This window comes from Gasterosteus aculeatus, chromosome 18, assembly GCF_964276395.1.
Source record: "Gasterosteus aculeatus chromosome 18, fGasAcu3.hap1.1, whole genome shotgun sequence".
Taxonomy (NCBI): domain Eukaryota; kingdom Metazoa; phylum Chordata; class Actinopteri; order Perciformes; family Gasterosteidae; genus Gasterosteus; species Gasterosteus aculeatus.
In genome coordinates, this window is record NC_135706.1 from 9,972,123 (window position 1) to 9,982,244 (window position 10,122).

The 10,122-nt window shown below is 43.6% G+C and overlaps 1 protein-coding gene across 1 annotated transcript; it reads right to left on the minus strand.

The window, feature by feature from the left end:
• Positions 1-5,546: 5,546 nt before the first annotated feature.
• Positions 5,547-9,831, minus strand: LOC120807682 (voltage-gated potassium channel regulatory subunit KCNF1). Its single transcript, XM_040159972.2, has one exon. The coding sequence runs from the start codon at positions 9,395-9,397 to the stop codon at positions 7,850-7,852; it is 1,548 nt and encodes a 515-aa protein (XP_040015906.2). The 5' UTR covers positions 9,398-9,831; the 3' UTR covers positions 5,547-7,849.
• Between the last annotated feature and the right edge of the window lie 291 nt (positions 9,832-10,122).

A 10,122-nucleotide genomic window follows, 5' to 3' on the forward strand; every position in this document is an offset into this window, starting at 1 on the left:
AAATGCTCCTTAGTGAGGGGGAGTGTTGGGTTTTTATTTTACCTCTCCAAAGGTTGAGGAAGTGCTGGTACAAATGTCCCTCTAGATGGACATTTCTGTTTTGGGAAAAGCACACAAAGGCTCTCTCCTCCATCTGCAGCAAGAAAGCTCCATCTGCTCCTACGAATCTCCAATGTTTGTAAGTGTATAATGTGGGGCAGGTTTTGCGGATAAATGAAGACGAGGCTTCTCTCTCCTAATGAGTGTGGACGAGACTGCTGTTCTGATAATGACGGGCTGACGCGGTAATAGAAAAAGGTCACAGTCACATCCTTAAAAATGCCCGTGGCCTTTGTGAAATGGTGGTGTTGAAGGAACGCAGACGTGATCGCCTTGAAGTACTGCTCATTAGCAACAAATAGAGCGCTAATACATAATTTAAAAAAAATTAAAAATGACATGTAATAGCATGACATTTCTACCATAATCTGCTAGAACATGTTTTTCCAGTGTTTCCGAGGGACGGCTAACGTGGGTCAGTTTAAGCTTTGAGCATGGAGGTATACAGCACCGGAAATAACCTAGTATTTAAACAACGAGATGATGATGAGAGCTGTATGAATTATTTTAGCTACTGGGCCGAAGTAAGAAAAGCGTTTGCTGGACTTATTAAAAGCTCACCTGTAGGTGGGTGAGAAAGAGTCACATTGTGACTGCCGTCAGAAGCGTGATGCCGTTACAATGCAGGCACTTAACAACGGTAAAACACTCCCACCGAGCTTTTCACCGACCGCGCCACAGTTCTGCTGGGAAATGACAGTATTTTGTTCATGACTCAAACCTGCGCATGTTCAGGACCAGATTGCCTCCATTTCCTAATCATAATTCTACGCGCATGCATTTTATGCTTCCTGTCCTCCTCACAAATCCGCAATGTCCTTGACAACATAATAGTGGGGAAATAAATGTGCCGTTGCCTTGGTGCTTTATCTCATTATTTACAAAGAGAACCGAGGCCCCTTTCCAGACTGTATGATCAGTTGTTGTAAGTGGCCCCGCTCCCACGGGAAATAGGCTGCAAGGAGTCTTTTTCATAATGGCCCCTCAGACTTTGTATGAGAGGAAAGTGAGTAACCAACAGGCAGGAGGATGGACAAGTTTCTGTCCTGCACTTAAAAAACATGTAGACTTTCTGTCCATTCATGCTAATAGAGAACGTTTCTTCCCAAAAATAAAGGCCGCAAGAAGTGGCGGTATTGTTTTAGCAGTTGTACTCAAGTACAAATTTGACGTACATGTACTTTCCTTGAATATTTCCCCTCTCTCTTTAAAAGCGAATGTGCCAAATGCCATAAAGCGGCCTATTACTAACAGCATTTAGTAAAAAATAAAGTCATAAAGTCAGTGAACTTTGATGATCTTTGTGATAGCAGATAGCACCTAGCAGCTACTTCGAACCCCCTTTAACGCTCCGTGCGATGGTACTTACATGCAGACAGACAGGAACCCCATCTGTGAATTTCTATCCGCACTCCCTGAGGGAACACAACAGCTCTGATGACCCTCCGACTCGCTCGTAAGCTCCTTTTGAAAAAAAGAAATAAGCACTGACAGATCCTTTACTCCACCCCCAACTTCCGCCGTTCTCATCTGACTTTACGCCTCCACCTTCTCTAATTACTATGTAAATATTCCGCTGCAGAGATGCACATTGTACTCTGCAGCTTTGATCTCAGACTGCTTGGAGAGGAGAAATCCCGCTGCTGGATACACCAGCCGCCACTGTCTGTGGTGTGTCATTTGTCTCTTCAGTGATTGCAGATTGATCTCCAGCTACGTTTCAATTGTAATCACCAACAGTGACCCACGCAGGGGACCGACGGGGCAGAGGCAGTTTAATTACCTCCAAGCACCCGGACTCCTCTTTATGGAGCTTTATGTGCACACAACAGACCTTCTACCTGTTGCTGTGTTGGTCAGCGTGGGGCTAAACAGAGCTGCCTGCAGAAAATCCAAACTGTAAGCATGTAAAAACAAGGCTGTGGTTACCGAGTGAGATCATGTGTCAGCTAAAAGGTAGATAAATGTACAGGTATGATCATTGATTTGTTCCTTTGATAAGCAACTAGAACCTCTAAAGCTCACAAATCAATGCAGGTATATAGTTAGAACTTTCCAAAAACGGAAGCCTATAACACCTATTTGCTGCATCACAGGAGGTAAGCTAAGTTAGCTCCGGCTGTAACTTTTGGTTGCCTGGCAGAGGCGCTGATAGCATTTGGACGGCCTTCGGACAAAGCAAAGCTGATTGGCTGCTGGCTGGAGCTTCATAGTTGGCTGAGACATGAAAGTGGTATTGATCTTACGATTGGAATTCCTGCCGAAGAACAGGAAAATGTAATTTCCAAAATCATAAATAACTGCAACTGGGTGCATGTTAATGCAGAGATGAAGCAATTACTTATGCAGGACATTTGCATTTTTACTTTGTTCAATAAAACTTTATTTTGATTGTCACATTAGCCCATGATACTCAAGGCTGCAATTGCAATCATGCAAAACAATTTGGCATGTGCACGCTTGAGTCAGTGATTCTGTGACAGAGATGAATCTTCCCTTTCATATTTTTTTTAACCCACAGATCTAAATTGAATGCAAAAGTCTCAGCAAGCCACTGTGGGACAACAACGTTCCACTCCATAAAACATCATTGTTTTTGGATGAGACAATCTGCAGTGGCAAGTGTATTGACAAGCAGGCCCGATCAATCCGTGTGGCTTTGGTCTCTCCATGCGAATTTCTTTAATTAGATGTCAGTACATTTATCAGCAAAGTAACACGGGGCCAATATGCCTGATGCAGTGAAATATTCCCTTTGTAAGCCAATTTTCAAAGTAAGGCCCATCAGTGAAGGACATGAAGAGACTGAGAGGAAATAAAAAAACAACTTGCACCAGATAATAAGCCGGCTCAGTAATAGCTTTTTGTTATGCGAGCAACGGTTCGTAGGAGAAACATGTCTTTTATGCGTTTTTATGTGTCTTTAAATTAAATCGATTTGCTTGAAAGGGGTTGGATTGATTTTTTTTTTGTGAAACTAAGGCGGCTTTCAAATCTTTAGCTTTGAATAAGTTATTCTAAGCCGTCCGTGGACACAACTTGCAAAGCCCAAGTTCATCTGGAGAGACACGCTTGGCAGAAATGCAAATGCAAATGGGGTTATTTCGGACAGCCAAGGGCGAATTAAAGCACGACAGCAATGCGTGAAGCAACACAAAACCCACCGCCGCTGAGAGACAATTCAAACAACACAACATAATACATTACAGGGGAACAACTTGAATAAATATATCAGCGTTCAGACTTCACATGTTCATGTTTGCCTAATGAGGGTTCAGTATTCACGGGGGGGGGGATCTGCCTGGGAGACTGTGAAATGAAGGGATTTCACATTACTTTTCTGAGGGATTCACTCTGTAAAGCATTAACCAACTTCTAATGAGCTTTGGTTTTAGTCAGTAATTTATCTCATTTATTGCAGGGATGTATACCTAATAAATTGGCTCAGGGGAAAATACATCTGTACTCTTCCTTATTTCTGTTGGGCAGTGGTTCAAAAGCTGAAATAAATAAATACAATTTAAATTACAGCCACTGTGCAGGCTAATCCTTAAACAATGGCTCCATATTAGGTTACAGGAACAACATCTTCAAAAATATAACCATTACAATGACTTCATATTTGTGTTGCTCTCTTGGGTATATCATGAATATAATCACAGGACTATTCTTGCAGCAGCAGAGGACTGGTAGAGGGCAGGTACATCATTAAGTACCACATTACCCCTTTAGGCTCTATATTCAACTGCAATGGCCCACAGGCACTCAGTCACGTTTTACATGAAAGGCGACTTAAAGAGAAACTCCGATAACAACGTGAATAATTGAAGCTCTGCGGAATCACGACATGTGGAGCTCACGCTGAGACTAAAGGCAGCGTTGAACTCTCCAGTTCTTCTTTGTTGCCTTAAGTTGAACGGTACAGCGGAATGATACATGCCACGGGTTATCATTATGTCCTCTGAGGCCGTACTTCTTCTTTACTTTTGCATGATCATCAGTGCCTCTGAGGAATCCAACTCTGCAGTGAGGATTCTTTTGCGAGCAAATCACTTTTGCAGTCGCACATTTCCCGTATGTGTTCCATACGTTTGTTCCAGCAAACACTTTCAGTAGTATTTCTGTTGGTTTTTCAAATGAAACTGCATCATATTCAACTGGTTGACTGAATATTTTCATATAAACCCTTAAAAGCAGACGTGGAGATTTTGCAAGAGAATACTCAGCAGGCTAAAAGGAAAAGGGAGAAATTATAGTTCAGTAAAAGACGATGTGGAAATCCTTTTTACAGCCGAGTTGAGTGAGTTCAATGTATCATCCTTTTCTGCTATTATGTTGAAGGTCATATTTAATCCATGCAATTATTGTCATGCAATTTAATGCCACTCTTTGCCAGAATCAAAGTCCACTGTTGTTGAAAAGATTGTAACTCATTCACTCCTCATTTCACCTCTTTCGAATCTGACATCAGGGAAATTACCTTTTTCTGTTCCTGCGCTGAATATCTCTGAAACAGAGATAGTGCCCTGAGGAGTGGGCAGTTGCAAACACATCCCCATCCAAACTAATGTTGCAAATCTATTATCATATCCCGTTTGTACCGTTTGAGGGGAGACATTAATTTCTCTTAAGCGTGGTCTTGAGAGCGAATGATTCATTTGGATCTCTTTTTCATCCATCTGGCTTTCGTCTCCCATTCGGTTCTTTTCTCTTGCCTTATGTGTGATAAGGCAGGACAAAATAATTCTGTGCAGGGAAATAAAAGTACAAACTGAGCTTTTCCTGTACGTCTGTACCATTTGTTACTTACTTGGACTTCTCTATTTTTAGCAGACGTGAGTAGAACAGCCCCTGTTCCAAAGGTTGGCCAGGGAGAGGCAAACAGGGCCTCTGTGAGTCCTGCTGTCATCTCAAATATTTGGGTGTAACTCAATACATATACGACATGAGGTCACCAGAAAACAATCAGCGCTGGGAGCCAGCTGCAATAACTTTACCTAAAATTCACTCTAATATTTGCTCTCTACGTGTACAAAGTGGTTCAATTAATCTATGGCACTGTACGACGTGTCTGAGGGTTCAGGCAGGACGTCACATCCCGTTTATTTACAGCAGCCGACATGCGCTCCATGATTTAACACTACATGAATGGAACATTGAGGTGTCATATTGAAGCGTGCTATACACTTTTACGCCTTGTTAATTATTATTCTCTTGGCAAGGCGGTGGAATAAAAGCATTATAATATAAACATCCTCATCATTGGCAGAATGACTTAAAGTGAGGAAATCAACTGATGGACAATTTGAAACAGAACTTCTTGATCCTTTAGGTCTGTTTAGGTGATTTAAACAGATCCATGCTGCACATACACATCAGACATATTTATATCTACAGGCATAAGTAAAGAAACACTTCATCTGCACTCAAATAAAACTTGGTCTGGATTTAGAAAAGAGCATTTATTTTGAAGCAACAACCACGGTTCTCACAATAATTGGGACTTTTTTGCTAACAAGCACAACTTTCAGTAAATGCTCAGGAATATTCCCCGTCTTAAACACCCACTGAATGCCACAGATGACCAACGTGTGGGTGAACAAATTGGTGATTAGCCAGCAGATCACAGCGGGTCGCAGCAGGTCACGCAGAGCAGATCAGCCGTGGCTGTGGGTACACAGGCGGACAAGTGTTTGTAGATGCAATTATCTGTGTGGCCGTGCAGGTAGCCGGCAGAGAGGAGGGGGGATGTTTATATACGTCTTTTTGCATGTGCATCTGCTGGAGGAACATTGTTCCACTGCACAATGCCGGCCTTTGACATTCCAGCTCCACCTGTCACTGTGCACAAAGGCCTTTCTGCCCGCAGAGATAGCAGCCGGGGACAGGACTGGATGTGTGGGTGGAAAGGCTGCAAAGCACAGCCTGACCTCCTGCATGGTCTTTATTTTATGGCTGCGTGACTTAAACTGAACCTCAGTGGAAAACATCAGTGGCAGTTAATACTAAATTAGGGCCTGCTCACTCCCATCACACCAACTGACATTTTGTCCCAATGATAGACGACTCTCTTTCGGCAGGGCAGCATAAGATGAATGACTCGTCTTTGTTTCGACAGAGGTCCTAAATTTGAAATTCATACCATGTCTAGTGTAAAAACAAGTGTCTCAGCATGGAAACCGGCTGAGCCGCTGAAAGTCAGAGGAGGACACAGAGTAGGCTGTTCCAGATAGCATAGATAATGTCCATGTAACCCTTAAATAATGTACCTTTGGCGATCATCCCTGGTGGGTGAAAATACTTTGATTATAGCCCATAAAGATGGAAAATGACCGCATGACGTGCTTATACTCACTACAATGTTTACTGTACAGTTGTTTGCCGCTAAAGAAATGCTCAGAAAATTGTATTGATTAAAAAAATCATTACGGTACCGGTGAACACAGCGGTTTTAAAATTCCCTTTTTGGACTTTGCTCTCAAGTCTGAAGGTGACATGAAGGTTACAGTTAAGGTAGCGTTTAGAGTAAATGGATAAATGGTCAAAATGTGTAGCTTCCACAGTAACAATAATGCAGACTTCCATTTTACCTATTGTCGTAAACTAAGTCTGCACTGTTTTCTATTAATTCACTATTATTATTATTTAATAACATTTCATAGAATAAGATGTGCAACAGGAGCCCATAGATATCGTTCATCCTGCAGGCTGCAACGAGTTCAAACCGTTGGAATCCGCAGCATTTATTTCAGACCTAGAATAGATCCCTCACTGTGACAACTAATGGAAGGATTGTTCTGTGTAGAAAGTTCCTCGTGTCACTCAGACTAATGGTGTAGGAGTAGACTGTTTAAATGTGAAGCTTGAACCTTTTAATACATGTTCCCATTAAGCCAATACAGAATGCATTTATAAAACATTGTGAAAACGTAGTCCTTTCAAGTTTCACTAAAATGAGATGCACTAAACACATTTTACAGGCAGACACGTCGCATTGAAACTCTCACAGCCTTTTCATGTTGGTCACCTGCTGCTCTGACTTTGCTCTCATGAAAAATTAATGAAACAACGTTCTGATTATAGATACTTTTATATCTTTTTTTTTTTTAAATATCTGGAATCCTTCTTTCATCCAGCCTGTTTCCCCTTCCCCCTCACCGATAACGTGGTTAGTCAGGTTATTCCACTGGACCTCGGGAACAAGCACGGTGGCGATGGCTGCATCAAATTTCTAAGCCCATCATGGGACAAGTTCTGCACATGACTTTTATATCTCACATACGGCTTCACATTCATCGTGTCGGATAACCGTGCACTGCATTGGCAATATGTTGCTTTTACTATCCCCCAGTTAGTCATCAGCGTATACTTGCTATTCTTGTCTCTTGGAGGAGCTGACAATTTTTTTGTTCTTCTTTTTTTCTTTAAACATTCATCGGGATGTATTATTTATATATCTGTACAGAGAAATATAAGCTATAGTGCAGTCTAAAGTGTGAGTGTGAGGATTGGGGATGGGGGGGTTTGTTATATAAGAAGGCTGCTTGCTGTTCAAACAGAATTCCTCATACAGGGAGTCACTGCGCAAAGGCGCAGCTCATCAAGTATGTGCCCCTATGTGTCCCTTTCCACTAAACAGTCCTCGGAGAGCACCTCGGCTATTTACAATGTTGTCCCCGGTCATCGTGGGATCGGTAAGCCTGCATTTTGCGGGGTTTAATGAAGTTTAATGAAGTCGACAATTAACGATTCAGTTGCTGCTCTGTCGTTTTACGTCGTTTTTTCGCAGAGTGTTCTCAGGTGAGATGAAATATTCCGTGGACTCGGCTGTGCTTTCGAAGCTTGTCTCCATGCTGTGGGGCCGCAGTCCGGCCCCTCCTCTGGGATCCTTCAGTGAGGGGGTGCAGGTGTCGCTGTGACAGGAGCGCGCGCCGTTGTCCCAGACCCCCGCGACGCAAACGTGCGCGTGGGCGCCGCGCGCTGCCTCCAGCTCGCCTTCCCCGGAGCGCAGTGCCATCAGTTCAATCTCGTGCTTGGCCGCAGTCTCCAGCACCTGTTGCTTGTTGTAGACCAACACGAAATTGTTGATGATAGGGTGTATGGGCAGCGCTATGGCGATCACTCCGCACAGAAAGCTGATGGCCGCGTTGCATCGGCCCAAAGTGGTCTTCGGGTAGACGTCTCCGTAGCCCACCGTGGTCATGGTGATCACCGCCCACCAGAACGACTGTGGGATGCTGGTGAACAAGGTTTCCGGGTGGCTCTGCTCCATTGTGTAGCCCAACGCGGAGAAAAGGAAGACCCCCACGCCCATGTACATGAGGAGCAGCCCGAGCTCTTTGAAGCTGCTCTTCAGGGCGGATGTGAGGGTCTGCAGTCCGGAGGAATGGCGAGCCAGTTTGAAAATGCGCGCAATGCGCATTATGCGTAAAGCCTGCACCGCCTGCTGCACGTTGGCCAGCTCCATCACTCCTGTGCCGAAAGAGGTCAGAATCAGCACCACGAAGAAGGGCATGATGGCCATGAAGTCAATGACGTTCATGAAAGCCAGGACAAATTTCCTTTTATTTGGGGAGGAGATTAAACGCAAGATGTATTCAATGGTAAACCAGCAGATGCACACCGTCTCGATGACCTCCAGAGTTGGGTTCTCTGTGAGGTTACCTTCCGAGTCCTCTACCTGCAGGTCGGGGATGGTCCCGACACACATCACCACGGAAGAGACCAGGATAAAGATGAAAGAAACTATGGCGATTATGTGCGCAGGCAGCGAGGACTCCGGCTTCTCCATTAGCCTCCAGAGGCACATCTGGAAGCGCTGCCAGCCGGCCGCCGACGGATCTCCATCTCGGTCCACCAGGATAGTTCTTACTTTCTCTGCGATCTCCGCGAGTTCATCCTCCACCTCCTTCAGTTGGCATTTACAGCAGTCGTCCAGAAAATCGGCGTCGATCTTCCAGAACTCCATCTCCTTCATGAAACAAATTGGACAGATGCCTCGTTTCATGTGAATCTCCCCGTAATAATACAGCTCGACGACGCATTTAAATGCCTCGGGGTCTCTGTCAAAGTAGAATTCCCCCGCGTCAGGGTCGTAGTCGTCGCATAATACGGATATTTCCTCGGAGGACTTGAGCGAACAGTCGATCAGTTCTGCCAGCCGCGTGTCCGGGTAGCGACTCAACGCGTCCCCATACAGCACCTGTTTCACCCCGCCGACGTTGACCACGACCTCCGTCTCCCCGCTGGCGTCCGAGGCGTTGCAGTCTCCGTGGCGCGTCCGCTGGATCCCCCACATTGTGCCGTTAAATCCGCCACCAAACAGCCCAAGTTGACCGCACTATGTATTTTCACAATTGTGCCCTCAAAGTGAATAAGTCAGAAGCCCCGACCCAATGCGTCGGCCCTCAAACACCTTCTTATGTCTTTTTATTTATAAATATATATCTATATCTGTATTTGTTTGCTCGGAGGTGGCTGCAGCGTGAAGTCTCAGCTCAACACTCTTGCGCGCGTTGAGAAAGTTGTTATTGTAGTGCGCGTTACGTCAAGCGAGCAATGATCAAACCACTCAACTTCCGGTGCGGATTTTCAAACTAAATCCCTTCTGAGCATTTTTTTCCCGTATAAACAATAAAACAATTCCAAATTAAATAGGCGAGAATTATTTAAATAAAGATATGTATTTCTGATTATTTCTAATAATTAATATATGTCCTCTCTGAAAAGTTGTCTGTATTTATTTTATTATCTAATATTTTTTAAGTCAGCTTGTTTGGGACAAAACGTAAAAATAAACAAAAACATGTTTTTTTCAACCCCAAACAACAATACACATTAAAATAATAACAATATATATGTATTGCACCTACTTATGTACATAATATATTAATACAAATCAAAGCATGTCAAAATTCTCAAAATAATGCCCAAAGATAAGGGTAAAACACTACAGGTTGAATAGAGGAAATAAATCACATTTAATAATGTCTGCTTTTATATTTAAGGCTGTTTCCGTGTTTT